This window comes from Xyrauchen texanus, chromosome 28 (assembly GCF_025860055.1).
Source record: "Xyrauchen texanus isolate HMW12.3.18 chromosome 28, RBS_HiC_50CHRs, whole genome shotgun sequence".
Classification (NCBI taxonomy): Eukaryota; Metazoa; Chordata; class Actinopteri; order Cypriniformes; family Catostomidae; genus Xyrauchen; species Xyrauchen texanus.
The window spans coordinates 18787338-18810174 of NC_068303.1; the positions used below are offsets into that span (position 1 = coordinate 18787338).

The 22837-nt window shown below is 37.7% G+C and overlaps 1 protein-coding gene across 1 annotated transcript in view; it reads right to left on the minus strand.

The window, feature by feature from the left end:
* Positions 1-8408: 8408 nt before the first annotated feature.
* LOC127622190 (kinesin-like protein KIF26A) overlaps positions 8409-22837 on the minus strand; it is a 119783-nt gene continuing 105354 nt past the window's right edge. The window contains exons 11-15 of the mRNA XM_052096188.1: positions 22343-22505; positions 18244-21262; positions 15481-15671; positions 12903-13053; positions 8409-10018 (exon numbers count right to left, since the gene is read on the minus strand). Coding sequence (XP_051952148.1) covers positions 9837-10018; positions 12903-13053; positions 15481-15671; positions 18244-21262; positions 22343-22505 — 3706 coding nt within the window. The 3' untranslated portion in view covers positions 8409-9836. The remainder of the gene's footprint in view (positions 10019-12902; positions 13054-15480; positions 15672-18243; positions 21263-22342; positions 22506-22837) is intronic.

The following is a 22837-nucleotide window of genomic DNA, read 5'->3' on the forward strand; positions in this document are numbered from 1 at the left end:
CAAGTGAAAAAATACAAAGTATTTAGAATACGCTACTGACCTTGAGTAATCTAACGGAAAACGTTACAAATTACATTTTACAGCATGAATTCTGTAATCTGTAGTGGAATACATTTCAAAAGTAACCCTCCAAACCCTGCTTTATCTTTATTTGTTAAAGACTCTATTTGTAAAGATATTAATAATATTATTTATTATTTTATTTTGAATAATAAATCTCAGAGATTAAAAAAGGTAATTACCAATAAGTAAGCTGAAGGAGATCTGGAGGATATTCACTTCGGGGATGTAAATAACACTTTCAAAATAAATTGGCTTAAAAGATTTCTACTCGATCCTCATTCAAATTGGAACCATATCCCTTGAAATTTTGGTTAATATGGTGAATAGTTTCACCAGCAAGCTCTTCTTACTTGGAAGATTTACTTCACCCATATTTTTTCTCCTCACACCTCTTTGCTTTAGAATAATTAATATAATAACTAATATAACTACTACAAATAGATGTTTATTGTTACTTAATTGTTTTAACAGAGACATAAGTCACCTTGTGACAGGGCGGAGACATGACGGACATGTCCGTAAACGATCTCTCTTTCGTCGCACCACCGTACACAATCGGCCTTTATCCCTCTCGGAGGCTTAATATCTTTTCTGCAATCTTCAAGAATGTTAAATAACAAAAAAATCCAAAGATTGTATATGATATTTATTCTCAAAACCATAAAAATCCCCTGCTATATTAAACAATATATTTTGTATGTTTGGAATGTATAATGCTATATGATTTATTTTCATATTTTGTGTTAAACATCACCAATTAAAAAAAGTAGTAAAGTGTGTAACATCGGTACTGTTAGTTATTTCCCAACACTGCAAAGCGCAACATATGGTGGTGACCAGGGCTGGACTGGTAATCTGGCATACCTGCTATTTTCCCGGTGGGCCGACGCACTTTGGGGCCGATCAGGGGCAGACCGAGCGAGCCAGTGGGTCGGCTGCAAAATGGCGCTACGATATGCAGAAAAGGACAGCGAACACCCCCCGCACAACTTCTGGGCCAGTTGCTATGTAAAATCCCAGGCTGATTTCTCTTCCCAGTCCAGCCCTGGTGGTGACAATGCTGGCCTTTTCAACAGTGTTTTCAGACCTGAATGAGCTGTGCCTCTGATGCAGCTGACAGCTAATTGACACAAACAGCTAACTGTTTCTCTGACAGTGATCAGATGACAATGTTTAATTAAGATGGAGGGAATATGTGTTTGAAGGAGGGAGGGAGAAAAAAATGTATTGCTCATGGCTGTCTTCTGGGCATGGGCTAATTCGCTTTCAAATGAGTTTATAAACCCTGTTTCATCTGAACTGACGAAGCACAACAAACAGTAAAAAATTATATATAGTCTCCACTCATGGGCTGAAAAAATATCTAGTTAAGGAAACTCATTTTAAAATATTCAATGGGGTATACCTGTCAAGTGAATTTTTAAGACAACGGTTTAATTTTGAAGAAAATGCCTGTACTTTTTGTCAAATTGACAGAGACAACTGATCGTCTTTTTTTTTTCTTGTTTTTCTTCAAATACTTTTTGGGAAAATATGTCTTATTGGTTGAATCTAAGATTCACTCACTGCCCACTTTTGCTAGGAAACATGTTATGTTTGGAATGCTGTTGGACGAGAAAATAAATGAATTTCTTAATGTAATGTTGATACTGGGCACATTTTTCATTCATAAGTCCAAATGTATGAAGACAAAACCTTATTTTTCTGTATTTAAAAGAGAATTGATTTGTAATTTCTTTCCAGCGTTGGAATGTATGAAAAGTAAAAATGCCCAGAAATTGGCTGGAATAATAAGAGACCTTGAGCTCTTAAAAGAGGAATAAAGAGACCCCTCTGTATTTGTATTTTATACATTTAATTTATTTTATTTTAACTGATATGTGCCTTGCTTAATACTCATTTACCTGTACTTACCAATGCCACTGTAGATGTACATTCTGTTTTTTGTTCTGTTCTTGGTGTTCAATAAAAAAATTAAGTTAAAGTTGATTGTTTCCTTTTATTTAATTAGCATTAAATGTGCTTTAACAGCATTTGCTTCAGATAAAGAAGTTAGAGATCAGTTAAAGCGGTGGATTTATTAGCCATACTCGCTAACATAGCCAGCATCTGCAGTTTTTTCTCTCTCAATTGATTGAACTATTGATTGATTCTTATGTTTACTTTATATATTATAATTGTCTATACCATAGTATGTCTTCTAAAAAAAAAAAAAATGTAAACTCCATATTTAGATGTAACATTATCACTGTTAAAGGAGACAATAAATAGATTACAAATAAAAGTTAAACGATCGTAACAAATAAGCATCCCAGGAAACGATCTACAAACAATAAAAGAACATCACTTATAATGTTAATTGTGCAAAAGCAAAACAAATTTAACAGATTGATTCTTAAAGAGTAGGTGCTGATAACCTGGTTATAATCCTGCTGAATATACTCGAGGCAGAGAAACAGCAGGAGAAAGCTGTTGTTGTTGCTGCTGCTGACCCTGAGCTGCCTAAATACGACCAAAGCTTTGAATCAGAACACTAATAAGATTCGTCACGACATCTGGATATTCTCTCTGCTAAATGTGACATGGCAAATCATTACATGAGATGACCTAGATACACGTACATTTTGTCTACAATGCTCACACTGTGAGCATTGTAAGAACTTAAGTAGCTTGTGAACAGGTTCGTTGAGCAATGGAGGAGTCAGGAGACAGAGAAGCAGGTTTGAAATCAGCACTTTCATTTCTTTCACGAACATACGACGGTCACCGCCGTAGAAATGTAAACATAAACAGAACAATATCACACTCAGTCTGTGGAGCTTTCTGGATCCACACTCACTCACTCACTCACACTCTCTCTCTCTCTCTCTCTCTCTCTCTCTCTCTCTCTCTCTCTCTCTCTCTCTCTCTCTCTCTCTCTCTCTCTCTCTCTCTCTCTCTCTCCACACTTGGCGTCCCTTTAAATGTATCTCTCCGTATCACTACAACAAGACACAGGTGTTAGAGATAATTACAAACCAGGTGACAAGCCTTACCGCTCTCTCTCTCTCTCTCTCTCTCCCGCAGACTGACACACGACCCCGCCCCCAAGTCACATAGCTGTATAACGCAGGGTTAAGAATATAGGGGATGTGAACATTTTATATTTCAAAACTTTATATTTAAAGACAGAACACATGCACGTTTGTTACGATCGTTTAACTTTTTATGTCATATATTTATTGTCTCCTTTAACAGTGATAATGTTACATCTAAATATGGAGTTTACATTTTTTTTTTAGAAGACAACATACTATGGTATAGACAATTATAATATACAAAAGTAAACATAAGAATCAATCAATAGTCCAATCAATTGAGAGAGAAAAAACTGCAGATGCTGGCTATGTTAGCGAGTATGGCTAATAAATCCACCGCTTTAACTGATCTCTAACTTCTTTATCTGAAGCAAATGCTGTTAAAGCACATTTAATGCTAATTAAATAAAAGGAAACAATCAACTTTACATACCTGAGATCCACCTGCATGCCTGTGCTCAGCCATGACGTTTGAGCCGCGTCTCAAGCTAATGACGTAACTTCCAGGGAGGCATCACCGAGCCCGTTGTACACGCCCCAATCCCCTGACTCCACCCCCACGTCAAAACAGTGCCATAAAGTGAAACGCAGAGAAAAGTGAAGCGCAAAGGCAAAACGATATCACGAGCTCACACGTGATGGAAATGCAGATTAAAAGGAGCGTTGCAAAATAATTAGTAGGCATTGCAAAGAAAAAGATGTGTGGCAAAATCATTGCTGCCTAAAAATCTGTTGCAGAGATAAAAAAGGATCAAAGTTCTTTAGTTTCTTTTACAACAGTCATTGATTTTTGCAATTAATTATATATTGGTTTTTACTATATTTTCTTTATATTTTGCAATTCTTTATTTTTGTTTGCAAAACTTTCTTTTTTCTCTCGATATTTTATTTTACGTTTGTGATACTTAATTTTTGTTTTCAAAAAAAAGTTTTTTTTTGCTCAATACTTTTTTCTTTTGCAAAACTTTATTATATTTTGCAATACTTTATATTTTTGCAAATATATGTGGCATGGAATTGATCCCATAGGAACTCCTTCAATACTTTTTAAAAGAGTACAAAAGAGGACATTTCTGCAAATTCTAGGCAAAGGGTGAATACTTTGAAGATGCTAAAATATATTAAAGTTTTTAGTTTTTGTTTAGTCACAACATAATTCCCATAGTTCCATTTATGTTATTCCATAGATGAATTAACTATTATCCTAAAATGTGAAGAAAAAAAATAATAATAAATAATGAGAGTTTTTCAAAACTTTTGACACTTTTGACAGTGTACATTTGTAATATTTTATTTTGTTATCAATGTACAGTACGGTTCTACTCTTTAACATTAGTAAATTCATTCCTGTATTTACTGTGCATTTTCAAATTGAGAATCAATGGGTTCATCCAAAATGTGAAAAATGTTGCTTTCAGAGGCTTTATATTGAGTTAGGATGAAAATAAGATGCATTTCAAACTGTTGAGACCAGAGCAGACAGACAGCACACTGGAGGATTAAGTCATTCACTGAATAGCTTTCTAAATAAAAAGCATCCTAGCTCTCTATGCAGCTAAGAGCATTCAATCCAAATTTCCTATCAAATGTCAAGTTTCAGGCTGCAGAAGATTTTTGAAACACTCAACATGTTTGGCAGACATGAGACAATGGTAATCAGTACATAGATTCAGAAATTGTCTTGAAAAATGTATTTTAAATTGGAAGTGATTGGATGACCTTGGCCACTACTTTAATTCAGAATTAATTATGCTAATAATTTCTGTAACGTCTCAAAAACATGAAACACTCCTGGGAACATAATAAACAATTTGATGAAAAAAATAGCACTTTCTATAGCTTGGAATTATTGAAAATTTTACAATTTAGTCCTGCTGTCCACATATGTATACATTCTCAGGTAAACTATTAGCTCTAGAATGTATTTATTATTTAGCTGGTTTATTAGGTGCTACTAGTTTCAAATCAAAAGGGGAAGTGGGAAATGCACAGAGCAGTCACGCTCGAGTTTCAGAAGTTTAATGCCAATTTGTACTCATGCACGTACATTGATAACTTCACAAAAAAGTAACAATAAGTACCATGGTACTGCCATGTTTTTTTATATTTACCATGGAATTCTTGAAAGTCCCTTTCAGCACAGTTTATATACATTTCAGTTATCAAAGTGCCAAGGTATTACCTTCTTATATCATCACTACCGATACCACCACAGTCCTTTTTGGTAAGGGTATTTTACTCTACACAATAAAAAGAATAGTGCCTTATCCTGCTGAAAAGATGTTTTCTATTTCAATTCTATATAGCCATTGTCATGCTCATTGTACAAGATTATTCATTTCTCCTGTCATGCATTTCATAGTGTTTCCCCATTTGTACTAGTTTTCTGTATAAATTCGAAAAGTATTGTGTCAAAGGATGGAATTGAAATACCACGGACTCCTCCTCCATTTTGTCTGCTTTGGTTGCACATATTCAGTAGGTGAAAGAGAACTCAATCACATTCGTTGCCTGGAGGATGGACTGTCTGCTTTTGAACCTGCCCTCCCCCATCCGTGTGTGTTATGAACAGAAGAAGACAGATCTATATATATATATATATATATATATATATATATATATATATATATATATATAGAGAGAGAGAGAGAGAGAGAGAGAGAGAGAGAGAGAGAGAGAGAGAGCGAGAGAGAGAGAGAGAGCGAGAGAATGCTCTCCCTGTTGGAGACTCTGAAGTTTAGGTGTGACTTTAATGAGATTTTTTTAACATCATAACGATGGCCTTGTCTGTCCTATATTATTTCAGATGTAATTTCCTTATGTTGTAGTTTAATATGTTATAAAAAAAAAAAAAGTTTATTCGTCTTTATTGCAACAATTATTTTAATTTGTCCTCTATCCTTGATGTCTATTTTATTAGCTAAATATGAATTAAGCATATTATGAATACCCATCCCTTTATGATGACCAGGGATTCACTACTTTTTTTTTTGGTAATAGAAGATATGAAGTTATTGGTCAGCAGATTTTCTAGGACCTCTCAGTGACTTTCGGTGACCCATTATGACAGGAATGATTATATGTCTTCAGAGGGACTCATTAAAACAGCTCTATTAATTTGATGAGGCCACCTGCTCAGGAGAGAGAGAAAGAGCAGGTGAAATATCACACCAATGGAATCAGTCATAAAGGGAGTTTACCCTGTTGGCCTATAAAGCTTTAAGGTCTCTGTGCATCTAGTGATATTCTATATACTCACTGTACTTGAGAGCCTAATTGAATCAGTAAACTTAGAAACCCATTATTCATCATTCATACCTCAAAACCTGGTAGACATCAATCTGTGGTGTGATTATATTCTCAAATTTGTTTTGGATCTAGCCATCTGTGTAGAATCATCTCTTCAACAGCACTCTTGTGTCTAGTAACAACTATTAACAACTGCACAGTGAACAATTGCTTTAATGGGAAGCAGTCATTACTTTACACATTCTTTTTCTTTTTGCACAGATGAGATTATCAGAGAGAACGTCTTGGTTACTGTCATAACCTCCATTCCATGATGGAGGGAACGAGATGATGTATCGATGTAGTGACACTAGGGGTCCCTCTTAGGAGCCTCAAACACCTCTGATCTTTGAGAAAAGGCAAATGGGAATTGGCAAATGGAATTTGCATGCCACTCCCCCGGACATACAGGTATAAAAGGAGCTGCCTCACAACCACTCATTCGCGCTGAGGAGCCGAGACAGGGTCCCGGCCACACCCTGGGCCTGGTATGCCAAAGCGATGGCATCCTCAATCCAGTGGGCAAGTCTCTGTTTGAAGACAGAGTTCCCTTTCCTTTGTCCGCCAAAGCAAAGAGCTGCTCAGAGCCTCTAAAGCTCTGCGTGTGGTCCAAGTAGATGCGCAAAGCATCCACTAGACACAGCAAAGATAAGGCTGGGTCTGCCTCCTCCCAGGGCAGCACTTGCCTAAATGGGGTCATGGTAACCTTGGGCACATAGCCCGGTCGGGGTCTCAAGACCACGTGAGAGTACTCCAGACCGAACTCCAGGCAGGTGTTGCTGACAGAGAACGCCTGCAGGTCCCCAACCCTCAGGATGTTTGCGTAGTCAGGAGGGCAGTCTTCAATGATACAACCTTTAGCTCAACTGACTCTAGGGACCAGCAGGACCACGGAGAGATCCCATGAGGGAATGAGGCGTGGCATAAGAGGATTCAGCCTCCTCATGCCTCTAAAAAACCTGATGATCAGGTCGTGCTTCCCGAGGGACTTACCGTCTGGCACACCATGATGAGGTGGTCGGTAAGTCCTTCGGGAAGCACAAAAAGTGCCTCGTCCCTCATTGTCACAAAATGGTGAAACTCATAAATATTAATTAGTTTATGTGCAGATAACATCAGATAATCTTTACTGTTTTGATAAAGAGTTGTTCTTGATGGCCAGTTCTCTGTTATCAAAGCTCTGGGGTTTTGTTAGTAGATAAATATATTATTTTTTTGGATTCTAATCAGCCATAATACTTAAACTTTTTAATTGAATCACAATTGCATCTGTACAAATGTGTTTGCATTTTGCTTTGCAATTTAACTGGGAAGAAGCACAAGCAAACAGCACCGCTGGATCGCCACTTATTAAATCACAAGAACAAAATGGAAATGGACACTTACCTGACGAAAGCCATTTAAAAAACTGGCAGGAAAAAATGGGCAAAGGCAAAAAGTGGTAGGGACATGTCCCACCTCTACCACCCCAAAATGATGCTTTTGAGTATCTTAGTAAAAAAAAAAAAAAAGCCTGTATAAAGATACTATAGGAATACATGGAAGTGAATGTTTTTCTCCAAGGCAAGATGACATTTCTGTTGTTGTCTGAAAAGCTGGCCTTGCTGCCTTTACTTAAAAATAGGCAATTTGCTAATTTGAAATGCCTTTTCAATCTATTTGAGTAAATCAAATGCCAAAGAAAGTCAAGCTTCAGCAATGATTGTATCCACAATACATTTAAACATTATGGAAATTATATATCATATAATTTCAATCGTACTCTTTAAAATATAATTGTCAGTACCCATATAAAGACTAGAAATATTTTTAAGAGATAAATAAAATACACTTCTCCAGTAAATTATAAAGAGGAAACATTATTTGTATTTATACACAATTTTATGATAATGCAAACTTAGGAGTCTATACATGTTTTTTAAAAAAGGCTTAAAAAACTGTACAATACAAAGCTGAAACACTGAGAAAATGTCATATATTTTAAATAGTAAAAGTTTAAAATGCTTGGCAAATCTGTTAAATGTAAATTATTAGTAGCAATCACAGAATAAGGTATAAAAGAAAGAGAAACATGAAATTATTTTGAAAGAATAAATAAAGATCTCATGCAGCAACTTTTAAATAAAGAATCATTCAAAAACATAAAAAGTAATTCAATAAATTCAAACAAATTCTTCACAAACCAAATAATCTCTTTTCTTTTTGTTTGTTCTTCATTTCTATTTAAGAAACAGCAGACACACTTCTTTCAAGAGACATTCACATCAGAGACTGAAGATAATTCAGCGGACCAAGTATGGAGAAAGTCCTGTGTAGTGAAGATGTCAACAGATAATAGCGGTTTGTATATTTTAACATTTTGAAGTTTATATTCAAAGGGAAGGAAGGTATTATCTTTTAAAGTTCAGGTAAATACAGTGGAATTATTTACCACGTTAAAATTTGCTGGATGTTGCATGATTAGAGAAGAACAAACACATGCATACATATCATTCTGATGCATTTAGATACATACAGTACACACACGCACATACTGACATGAATCCGTACAAACACACTTCAGTCAGATGTTCTGAGAAGTGTTTGAGACAAGCTCTAATTTATGATCGGTCACCAGCTGCACCAATCAACTAAACAATCTGTCTCCAGGAAGAAAGTCATGTCGTCTGCGGTCCTTTCATAATGCAGAGAAACAACTGTAACTAAATAAACAGATGACAGTGGCACAGCTTCTGCATCTTTATCCAATCAAGTGACATCTCACCAACTGGGGACAAACATGGCTTCAAAATAAATCAAGGGGACCCATGACGTTTTTGCATGATGCAGAAGAAACATTGCATGTTAACAAGTTCTATTGTTGTGGTTATTTAGAGTTTATAAAAGGCAAGAATTTGGGGGGTTTAAACTTTTTTTTTTTAATTTTTTTTTTTACTTTTTTGTTTAATACTAAAAACTATATATTTTTTTACACACTTTAGATCATAAATACACTATACACTGCAATACGATGCAAAATACTTTTGTTTCTCAAAGGGAACATGATAAATGTAGTTTACTTGGGAAAGTTGGTTTAAATACTAGCACCAATCGAAAACAAAGATACTTCTTGGGATTCTTTCAGTTTAAGGCACTTTCTTGTAACATTAAAAATATCTCAGGACTCAGCTCCAATTTTATTTTCTCTGTTTCTTTTTCAGCATTTTAGGGAGCTTATGACCTGGCCGACTGTTTCAATACCTTCATTTGTTGCATTTGCCAAAATAGGCAACCCCACAAAAAAAAAATAACTCCTCCACACTCTTCAAAAGTCTAATTTTTTCTTCAATACAAGCTTACCCAACAGTTATCTGCAAGCTAGCTTGTTAAATGATTTACTTAATCACAAGTCACACAATGTTTTGTCTCTCAGACCTCCATCTCCTGTTGTCCAATTTGTCCTGGGATTGTGGGCACCGCAATGTCGAAGCAGGTCTCCATCATCACTCGAGACTTGCATAGATTGAGACAAAAATCTAGCTCTCCTGTGGCCTGAGCCAAAGCCTCTAAGTAATCCTGTGACTCCTGGTCCAGATCTGGGTCCACATCAACTATTAAATACAGAAAAAAAAAAAGAAAGAAAAGTGAAATAGAAAAATATTAAACAGTAATTTCAATAATAGTTTTGAAACAGTATTTTACACCAGTGATTCTGGCTTTGATTTAGCATTTAGATTTTACATTTGATGTCAAGTGACAAACCAAACACATCACCAGAATCTTTAATAATATTAAAGTAACACAAATGTCCTTGAAATCAAACATGGCAATGTATTATTCTTGACACAAACTGCAAAGGTCTAACAATATACAAAAAATATTTTAACATGACACAATCTAAACTTGCTAGTTGACTTCACATGAAAAATTTGAGGAAGATTGACAATTTTGAAAAAGCATAAACAGCAGCACGTTATATTTACCAGCCTAACATATAGAACAAACGCTGGGCCAAGTGTTATTTTAGTAAAAGCAATTTTTCATGTGACCCTATCAGAGCAGAATTGCAACCCATTTTATTTTTAATAATTTGGCAAAATTACAGGTTGATCGGAAATGACACCCAATACAAATGTTTCGCAGACAAGTGATATTTACCTTGAACTTTCTTTGTTTTCTTAAAAAATTACTTGTTTCTTATTTCATCTTAAAGGGATAGTTCACCCAAAAATTTTAATTCTCTCATTTACTCACCCTCATGCCATCCCAGATGTGTATGACTTTTTCTTCTGCAGAACAAAAAACAAAGATTTTTAGACGAATATGTCAGCTCTGTAGGTCCTTACAATTCAAGTGATTGGTGATTGAAATCATTTGAATCTACAAAAATCACATAAAGGCAGCATAAAAGTAATTCATAAGACTCCATAAGAAGTGATCATATCGCTTCTGAAGATATTAATTAAACCACTGTAGTCTTATGGATTACTTTTAGGCAGCATTTACATGCTTTTTGGAGCTTGAAAGGTCTGGTCACCATTTACTTGCATTGTATGGACCTACAGAGCTGAGATATAACTCTAAAAATCTTTTATTGTGTTCTGCAGAAGAAAGAAAGTCATACGCATCTGGTATGGAATTAGGACAGGTAAAAGATGAGAGATTTTTCATTTTTTGGTGAACTATCCCTTTAAGCATGCTTTTTACTGACACTTTTGTAAACTTGGTTAAGGTAGTGGTTAAGGGACACGTAAGGTTCTTCTGAAAACTTTATAAGGGGGCAAATTGTTTGATGTGGTGGACATGATGCCATGTCCAATGTATATAAATAATTTTCCCACAATAAATATTGGAATGTTTTTTGTTTGTTTATTTCACTTCTTTTTAGATTATCATAGTTCAATTTATGCAATAACTTGTAATTGTTAATGGATTTTCTTATTGTACTATTGAAAGTCTGAGTCAATCTAAAATCTATAAATAAAAGGCATTTGCAAAATACCAAAAATAAATGATGGCCTTGTAAAAAGCCAGGTCAGGTTTAATGTGACATACAAATATCAAAAAGAAACAAGTTTAAATCTTTTATATTAATATAAAAATCAACCCTTGAGGCATGAAAATGCCAGCAGTTGAAGAAACATCCTTATATAAATATCTTTAAATAAATATATCCAGATAGAGGTGATAGTTATGGGAAAAGGGCTTATAGAAACACCATCATCATTTTACTGGGCTCTGAAGAGGGGCCTGATTTATACAGCATGACAGCCCCAATCATGGATTTACCCAAGACAGCAGTCACAGATGAATGGTAAACATCTCCTAGCCATTGGGCAGGTAGTGATTGCCGAAGAGGAAAAATAATACCTTACTGATTCAAGAAAACACACACCCCTTAGACACGTATATTCACACTGACGGAGTCCCACTATCTATCACCTTTTATCTTCTCTATTATTATTTTACATTTCAAGATTCCTGTTTTTCTCCCACATACAGTTTACAAAAGCATTTGTTCTAGCAAAGCAGATGCAGCTAGCAGAGGCAGCTATTGTTGTATTGGTGCTTTGTAATACTCAAGTTGCATCTTCTCTCTTCTTTTTTCTAACTGAGGGGCAATTACACAGAGATGCAGAATCAACAAAGCTTTGTTGCTGCAGACTCTAAAATGTATTCTTATTGTAATGTAATTAATTCAAAGCAAAGTAAATAATACAAACAACTTTATTCAGCAATATCTTCTTCAAATAACTATCTTGCACTATTTGAGACTGAAGCTCTTTGTATTTGTTTGAGAAAATCCTGAAGTAAAATATTTAAAAGAAATTTAAAATGCTGCTTGTGTAATGTGGTAACTCTCATACTCCGGTCATTGTTAACCCAAAGGTTAGACGTTGAAAAGTCTTTGTCCTGAGTTAGTAGATGTTACTACTTCAAACACCTCAACAAATCTTTTCACAGTTTAGGTTTATTTTAAATATTCTCAAGTCACACTGTTAGACTTCTCTTCTGAGACAATGGTTTAAAGTTTTAGGTTTTTAACAAATTTCTGTGAATGCACCAGCACTCACTGTTTCCCCTATCATGCAAATCGCTAGCACAATTTCAAATGCTTCAATTAGAGTCAAAAAGGGAGCCATTAATCTATATGACATTACTGGGAAGACTATGCAGAGGAAGACGCATGATAAAATGTATCATTCCTATGCTTTATGCATGTTAAAGACTTGTCATAAGAAAGTATATGCTGGCTAAAAGCATGCAAAATTTGCAGTATAAACAGAATGCTTTATATGAATATCACAACAATGAGTTCTGTGAATTCCCAGCCAAAAGGGCATAAATAAAGTGTGTTACATTCTATGATGGTAGTCAAATGTACATATGGCACACAATAAAAATACTACCTCTCATCAGTATTGACCACACGAGTAGTGTAAATGTATCATGGTTATATTGTTTGTCGCAGGGATAATAAGACACTTAACATACATTCTCCAATCCACTTGCTGGGGTCCATCATTAGACGAGTCTTGGCATCCTCCAACTCCTTTTTCAGCTTGTCGTGCTTGGCCCTTAGCTCCCTGATCTGCTGCTGCCTCTTCTCCAGCATCCTAAGGCGGGCGTTGAAGTACTGCAAACCCTGCAAGTGTGGGACAGTGGTAGTGTGAGCTGTGAGTAAGCTGTGCACAGTAAACCACAGACCTACACATGTAGTAAGTGTCTGCTAGTCTCTGTTTGTGGCCCTCCTCACAGTATACAGTGAAGGGGCTTTAACTGAATTGATTCAATGCTCACTAACCTATACAAAGTTTCTAAATCCTCAGTCCTTTGGTCAGATTAATTAGGGCCAAGCTGGAAAAAAACTCCTAGAGGCACATTTGTTTAAGGGATTAAAAAGGGAGATCAAGTTCAAGACATAGAGGTGACTGAAAGGTTGAATTACAGGACAGATATTTATCCTTACTCCTATCATGTGTATTCCATCATTGACAGGTGGGCATTAGACAGTTTCAAATGAAATCACTTTTTTTTTGTTTAATACAGGGACGTGTTAAATATAATTGTTAATATAAACTACAGTTTTTGTACAAATGTGTCAACTTTTATCTCGGTTGAGCAGCACAGACTATTAATTTATTCGCATTGGGGTCACCCTCAGGTATAAGCACTTTATTTTATGTTTTCATTCAACATGTATGTTCATTCAAATTGAATCAAGCCCACTATACAAATGGCCAAGGTAAACATGCTTACCAAAATGAGTAAGCCAATCAGCTTCTTCCTAAAGTTACGCTATCTGATGTGTCAACACAAAGTTAACTACAAAACTAATGCATTATGAAGCGCTAAAATTAATCTCTGCATTATATATATATATTTATTAAGCAATGTAGACTGCCGTGTCTACATTACAATTGCCTTCAGGTTAAGATTGTTGTCTTTGCTGGTCAGATTAGTAAATTGCTGCTGTCCATTCCAGTGGTTCTGAACTGTGGGAAGAGTCATGTGTGAGGCCTGTGATGTTGAAACTGCTGTAATAACTGGAAATATTTTTGTTGTATGTCAAAACAAGCTCTTCTGGCACTATAGTTCATTGTATGAACTATAAAAATGCTCTGCTCAATATATGACAATCTTTAATTTGTGTGATATGAGCAATATTACTGTTCTGAATTTAAAACAATTTGGATCATGAAGTTTGCCATTGTGACAATTGGCAAACTTCAATAATAATGTGTATTAAAAATCTTTGATGCTTGCTCAGTCTCAAAGCCAACGGCACATGCTTGGTTTAACAGTAGGTTTATTTTTTGTAATCTACTGTACTAATACCACCATGCTATATGTAAATATCCCAGCTGTGTGAACAACAGATGATGAAAAACTCATTAAAGCTGCCATTATGGAAATGCCCACTGCACATAGGATGCAATTTCACAATGTATATCTCGGTCTCAAACTGCATAAATATACTGTAACCTAGAAGTTATATAACCTTCTACCTACACACATATACACAGACTCACATAAAACAAGAGGGCGAACAGCCAAATGATCATAAATCATTTGATCATAAAAATGATCTTTATGATCAAATTGCTTCACATTAATAAACACAGATTTTTGTCCTCTCAATTGAAAATAAATCAGAGCGCCATTCGACTGAGTTACTGTTGTTTCCTCTCGTCTTCTCCACACAATTGACTGTGAGATCAGGGTTGGGAAACTCACAGGGAAACAGTTAATGACCCATGGACGTGCTATGTGGAGTGGGCCATAAAGACCGATCAGGCAGCCCACAGATTGTAAGGCCACACCTCATTCATCACTGACCCCGCTTACCCCTCCCCACTGTTCTAATCTATTTCCAATTCTTTCTGTCCTACACACCAGTCATCCCTGTCTAACTCAAGCTATCAGTCCAATCTCAAATCAATTAGCCAACATAAGTAATTATCCCAGAGATAAGCTTTATTCCTGACCATTGAAAATTTCACAGGATGTGATAGAAACAGCAGAAAATGCTTTGATACTTTCGATTTTAGTCTAAATTCGAATCTAATTTTGTGGGCTTTTCTGTCATTTACGCCATCATACTGGGACCCTGCTGCACAGAAAAATTAAGTTAAAGCTCTATCACATAAACAGGAAACTATGGCAGGATTGTTTTATGAAGAATACAAAATTAAAATGTAATTTGCATAACACAAAGGTGTAATAACTTTACTCCAAATCCACTTGAATTGAGTCATACCTAATTTTTATTGCTTGTCACATAGACTACTAGAACACATTAACAGTTTAATTTTTCCTTTTGACTTTAGGTATATACTTAATATAAAATGCATCTTTGCGTGTATCACAGTCAGTCGCAGTATGCATTGAACATATCCGACCGTGCATGAGACAGAATGGCAAGAGAAAATATTAAGTATATCCTATCCTTACCTCCTTAAGGTAACAACTGCACATTTACTTTTTATACAAAGAGCATGCAAATAGCACAAATTGCATACTAACCAGAATGCACATGCCAAGCGTTCTTTGACATACAGAGTCTTCTTACCTCTGTCAGCCCTTCTTTGCGTCTCTGAAAGCGTTCAACATCATCAATCTCATACACTTTGATCTCAAAGGGCTCCTTCATAGTCCCCCCCAGTGGAGGAAGATCCACCCACTGGCCTGCGGCACCAACTTTCCTGCCCAGGGAAGAGGTGTCTGGCAGGGGAGCCGGAATCAGTCGGCGTCGCTGTAGGCCTGGAGGAGTCACACAGGGCAATGTGGGACAATGATGAACAGCAGAGTTTGTGGGCATTCTTTTAAATATGTATGAGTCTTGAAAGTGGGTACAGCATTTAAGGCTGTAGTGATTCCAGCTTATGTTGATTATATATGCATTAGGAGCAAGACAGGATTATTTGCACCAGCATCAAATATTCTTAATAAGGTTGGGTGCATAAATCAATTAGTCTAAAATGGCTAGACTGGATGCTTTATATTACACACACACATATACATACATACATATATACACTCACCTAAAGGATTATTAGGAACCCCTGTTCAATTTCTCATTAATGCAATTATCTAATCAACCAATCACATGGCAGTTGCTTCAATGCATTTAGGGGTGTGGTCCTGGTCAAGACAATCTCCTGAACTCCAAACTGAATGTAAGAATGCGAAAGAAAGATGATTTAAGCAATTTTGAGCGTGGCATGTTTGTTGGTGCCAGACGGGCCGGTCTGAGTATTTCACAATCTACTCAGTTACTGGGATTTTCACGCACAACCATTTCTAGGTTTTACAAAGAATGGTGTGAAAAGGGAAAAACATCCAGTATGTGGCAGTCCTGTGGGCAAAAATGCCTTGTTGATGCTAGAGGTCAGAGGAGAATGGGCCGACTGATTCAAGCTGATAGAAGAGCAACTTTGCCTGAAATAACCACTCATTACAACCGAGGTATGCAGCAAAGCATTTGTGAAGCCACAACACGCACAACCTTGAGGCGGATGTGCTACAACAGCAGAAGACCCCACCGGGTACCACTCATCTCCACTACAAATAGGAAAAAGAGGCTACAATTTGCAAGAGCTCACCAAAATTGGACAGTTGAAGACTGGAAAAATGTTGCCTGGTCTGATGAGTCTCGATTTCTGTTGAGACATTCAGATGGTAGAGTCAGAATTTGACGTAAACAGAATGAGAACATGGATCCATCATGCCTTGTTACCACTGTGCAGGCTGGTGGTGGTGGTGTAATGGTGTGGGGGATGTTTTCTTGGCACACTTTAGGCCCCTTAGTGCCAATTGGGCATCGTTTAAATGCCACGGCCTACCTGAGCATTGTTTCTGACCATGTCCATCCCTTTATGGCCACCATGTACCCATCCTCTGATGGCTACTTCCAGCAGGATAATGCACCATGTCACAAAGCTCGAATCATTTCAAATTGGTTTCTTGAACATGACAATGAGTTCACTGTACTAAAATGGCCCCCACAGTCACCAGATCTCAACCCAATAGAGCATCTTTGGGATGTGGTGGAACGGGAGCTTCGTGCCCTGGATGTGAATCCCACAAATCTCCATCAACTGCAAGATGCTATCCTATCAATATGGGCCAACATTTCTAAAGAATGCTTTCAGCACCTTGTTGAATCAATGCCACGTAGAATTAAGGCAGTTCTGAAGGCGAAAGGGGGTCAAACACAGTATTAGTATGGTGTTCCTAATAATCCTTTAGGTGAGTGTATAGTTATTGGATAAACAAGGATGGATGGATGGATGGATGGATGCTTGGACCGATATGTTTCCACTGAGAAAGCTGATCTTCAGAAAGCTGACGGCATCTCTACTTGGGTGTGGCAACAGGTGATCACACACGCTCAGTCTCTCTCTCTCTCTCTCTCACACACACACACACACACACACAAACACAAACACGCTTGCGGTTCCTGTAGTGAATGACTCTTGCCCACCGGCTTCTGCGAAATAGGGAGAAAAACCCCCGCTTGGACCGCTATTTGACCACTGAGAAAGCTGATCTTCAGAAAGCTGACGGCATCTCTGCTTGGGTGTGGCAACAGGTGATCACACATGCTCAGTCTCTCTCTCACTCTCTTTCTCACACACACACATCCATCAATCCATCTTTGTTTATCCAATAAACAGCACAAGCTGTGATACAATTTCTGAAGTGAACTTTATTAATTACTAACGAAGGCTTTTATGCATCATTTGGTTTCTGATTTTGATCTGGCGCGTAATAAAGTAGTTCCACGTAAAAATTTGTTTTTATCACTGTACTTGGTTTTTCCTCATTTTTTTAATTTACTTGTTCATTAAATATATATTTAAGTAATATCACACGAGCAATTGTGCTACATGGCCTTAAATCAGCACTGCTGTGATTTGGCCACAGGCACAAGAACGCAGGGCCATATCGCACTCTTGCTCATGTGGTATTGCTTATGTATATATATATATATATATATATATATGTATGTATGTATGTATGTATGTATGTATGTATGTATGTACATATGTATGTATACATCTTTACATTCAAATTCAAATTTAAATAGGTATGTATCATATTAAATAATAATCAGAATCAAATGTCTAGACTGTTAATGGCCAGCTACATAAATTATGTTCAAGTGTAGAAACATGCTTCAGTGCATTGTAGAAATGTTGTTCTAACTTTTGTCTAATAAACAAATGAAAGAGCCCAAAAATTACTCTTTTTATATCTATGATAGGAATAATCTATTGAATTCTACACCAGTGAGGGCATAAATCCAGAGTGTTTTGTTAATAAAACCTACCATTGGATCTCTTTTTTGGAGATTTTGAGGCCTTTGTTCGGCTCGACGTGGATACTCCACTCTCACTCATTGAGTCATGAGCAGATGATGCACTGCCTGTGGTTTCACTGTCCCTGATCATGCTCTCATAGCCACTACTGCCTCCACTGTGATAAAAAAGGGCAGTGCGGCCCATGGCTGGTGGCAGTTCACCACTAAGTACACTGCTGTTGTCACTTCCATGGCCGCTACTGTAGCGTTGAGGACGGCGAGGGGCAGTAATCTTACTGTACGGAGAGGGCAGAGGAGCAGCCAGTGGTTTCTCGCTGGCTGATCTGGCATTATTGTTGCCATCTGCTGGGTCAGAACCCCTGAGGTGTTTCTTGGAGCTACCAACTGCTAATTCGCTGACCCGACTATTGGCTGCACGAATTGCTTGCTTTGTGCCCATAATAGTGCCCCTCCCTGGTTTACCATTGGAGCCTGTGACTGAGCGAGTTGGGGCTTTTCCAGTTGGAGGTAGACTGGTGTTCCGTGCAGCTGAGACGGCAAGGATCTTGGTGGATGAGCTCACAGACTTTGCTTTGTTGCCATTCCCAACAATGGCTCTAGGAGTTATACTGGTTTTTAGCTGTCCAAGCTTACTAATTCCAATGGTAGATGGAGGAGAAGTGGTAGCATGTATAGATATGGAACTTTGAGTCCCAAGTTTTGGTACCATTTTACTAGATTTGCCAGTGCTGCTGATACTGACGTTACTGTTCTCTCTTGAGGTTCCTGATTTTGCACTTACTGATGTTAAACTGTTACACCTTTCAAGGGATATGAGACTACCAAAATGCCTATCATTGTCTTCTTTACCTCTATGTGATCTGAGATTAGAAGCTGTCCTCAGACTGGATGATTTAAAGCTGAAGGATTCCACCCTAACTCGAACATCAAAGTTCTCCTCGGAAACTGATGATCTGGAGGAAGAGGATCTTGTTCCATCATTACCCACAGACTTTAAGGCACTAGGAGACAACATAATACGTGTTTTCTGGTCCAGGCTAGACTTTCTGACAGGTGGAGCAGGGGGTGACATGCTTCCAGACTTAGGGAGCATACTACCCTTCTGTCCATTAGCTCTCTTTCCTAAAGATGAGAATTTCAAGCTTCCAGTTGTTTGTGAGGCATTACCCCATTTTGTCTCAGAGGAGCTATGGGGCACAGACACCATGCCAAGTGTGGTGGCTCCTCGCCTGAGCTGAGGCATCTTACTTAGATCTCCTTTCTTAATGCTGGATTTTTCACAACCATCCACAACCCTTTGAGATGTTGACAATGTATGCATTTTTGGAGGGCGAGGTACACTGTTGCTATTCCCAGTTGTCTTTCTAGATGGAATGCCACTCATGCCATTTTTCGGTGGCTTGCTAGCAGGGCTAAACTCAGAATTTCTGGCTGAATATAACCCACTACTTGTGTGGATCCATTGTTCATCTATTCTGCTTCCTTGGTGTTTTAGATCATGGCTATAGCTACTACTAGAGGATGAAGTTTGTGTGCTGTTTCTGGGGAGAGAAGAGGGAGAAATGTATGAGATCTGGGCAGAATGTGAAGTAGTAAGTCTATTAGATCTTAATAACTTTGGACCACCAAGGGTTGCTTTGGTACTGTCATGAGACAGAGGGCACTTCGATATGGACAATTTGTCAGTGGTTGCAGTATCATAGTCTAGTTCCGAAAAACAAATTCCACTGCCACCTGAACAGCTATTTGTTCTTTGTTGGGAGAAAGACTCAACATGTAAACCACCAGGTAAATCCATCATGGAGCTGTTGTCTGGTCCCCTGCGCAAAGCCTTTGAAGAGAGGCTTGTTTCAGAAATTGTGTCATCATTACTTGGGGTACAAATGTTTGTTATGCAAGCCCAGGAGCTGATTGAAGATTGTGCTTGTGTGGTGCATCCAGCTGTAAGCTCCTCTTGTGACTTTGAAGCAGCAGCTTGATTCAGCTGGGACCTGCTCATCTGGGATGTGTAAGCATCAAACTCATCATTGATGCTACTGATTATGCTAACAGGGCGCGAGCCAGATGCCAGAGCCTGCAAAGAGCAGTCGTTGTTAAAGCTCATGATGCTAGAGGGTCGCCCATTGTCTGGAACCAGACCAGCAGGCAACTCCTCGACCACAGTATACACAAGCTCATCCTCTCCATTAAGCTCCACCGGCTGTTGCAGTGTGACTGTAGTCCTTAAAACATCTCTATCAAAGCACCTGTTCCTTAGACCAGCACGTAGGTGGTTCACCTCCATAGGACTTCTACTAAGGTGATGGGCTCTGTCAAGAATTTGGGAGCCACGTTCTCCCTGAATAAGGTCTTGCCGGCTCATACCCCGTGGAGTTGTTTGTGTAGCTAAACCACAGTCTGGGTTTCTTGAGATGTTCTGCAATGAGGTAGAAGCATTGGATTTTTGTATAGGCCGTTTATTGAGGGGGACTTTTTCTCTCACAACAGGCTCAGTATCTTGCAGAATCTTGTTGGCATCAGATGTGTCCCCATGTTGCAGCTGCGCAGGCTTTTGTAGAGAGGACTTGGCTGTCCTGGCCAACACTGAAGTCCCTTCTGCCACTTTGTCTGCTGCAGATTTGGGGACAATCTGTTGGCCTTTTTCTTCGCTAGTAAAAACAGATGAGCTCTCACTGCCATCAATACACTCAAGCCGTACTTGTAACTCCGCAAAGGTGTTGCATTTGAAATGGTCTCCATCAGACTTGGGTCCTTCCTTTACATGCCTTTTGTTTAGGGAGGGAATGATAGGAACAAATGCTGGGGGGCCTTCATTGTCGCTAAGTTCACGGTCAGAGATAGGGGCCCCACCGGGTCCCACATAGATCACCGTATCACATGAGTGCTCACTGCTGGAGGAGTAATCTGGGTCATTGGAAAGCAGTGCAGGATGGTCTGGGTCAAGAGCCACAGTACAAGGGTGAAAGGGACTTCGTCTGATGTGTCCTTCTTCACAGGAGCTCTCCCCTCCAGAGGAACTGGATGCATACTGAACAGAATAACATACCACATAGGCATCAATATACTTTTGCTGGCATATACTGTAGCTGTTTCACACTGTGCAATCAATTCTGAGATTGAAACGGTGTGTCAATATCAACAAAGAGAGACTAAATAAGTTGTCAATACAATTCATTGGTTTGTAAGTTATGCAGGCAAAGGATTTGAGACCAGATCTATAAACTATTAATATATTCTGTAAAAGCAGCTTAATTATTATTTAAAATTGCCTCAGTAATAGGAATGCTACATGACATTCCCCCTAAGGAACAAATGCATTGATTACATGACATTGGCCACTGATAAATTTAGCAGTTAAATTATCACCTCAACATTTGTTTCTCTGACATATCAATTATTCTTTAAAATGTCAATGGTTCTGATGTACAAATTCCATTTGTCATCTACAAAAATCAATCAGGAAAAACAGAAAAAATTATTATTAGCAAGAGTCACACAAGAGTATGAAATCATGATCTACTCCTGATTGTTTACAGATCAAAATGAGAAAAAAAGCTTGCTTCATTAGAAATTTTATTTCCAACTGCTTTCATAATGTTGTCTTGAACAAAGTGTAGAGCAATTCTAATTGTCTTATAAGGTAATGTAGGCCCCATAAATTGTGACCATATGACATAATGAAATGTTGCAACGTCACATGTTCTTGCGACATTACATTTTGTCATACGATGCGCAAGAACCACTGAGGTCTGATGTTTTCAGCGTAGCCGACTTTATTAATGGTATGATTTGATTAAATCATAAGTTAAATAAGTTAAAAACTTAAATTACAGTCAATCATAACAAGTGATCATATGCCTTCAAAAGACTTGATATATGACATTGTATTACTTTTATGACACTTTTGGCTGCTTTACAAAGCATTAAATCGAGTCTCCATAAAATGAGGATCTATTCATTAAAATTATTTCCTTATGTGTTCCACAGAAAAGAAAAAAGTTCTGTGGGTTTGGAACAATGTAGTCCTACTTTGTCTTTTATGAATGTACACACACATTCATACAATATTATGAAGGATCAATGTATAAGTTTAAATGGATTCACATACCTTGGATTTCTTTTTCCTCATGCGGTGTATGCGGGAGGCAAGCTGCACAGTGGTGAGAGATTCGGCATAATTGGCTGGCGAGTCAGAGATGTGGGCGATCATGGTAGTTCTGCAGTTGATGTTGCCCAGCGATTCCCTTAGTAGCATGGTGAGCTTGCTGTCTCTGAATTATACATAAAAAAAAAATCTTCTTTTTAGCTAGAAAGGAAGCTAGGCCATTCAACGTTCTACCCTTCATGGAAAGATCATGGAAAGGTTGTCTAAAAATAGTGGATTATGAATCACACTTGAATAAAAGGCAAGCAAAGAAAATGGGCTCCCCTGACTATTAGAAATCCCTCCTTTTTATTCTCACTTTCTAGTGGCCTGTTTTATTATAATTATTATTCTGGTGTGGAGGATGTCCTTTTTTGCAGCCCCTTTTAAAATAAAAAGATAAATGTGTTGCTCTGTTTACTATCCATTGAGTCTTTATAAGTTCTTTCAGCAAAAATC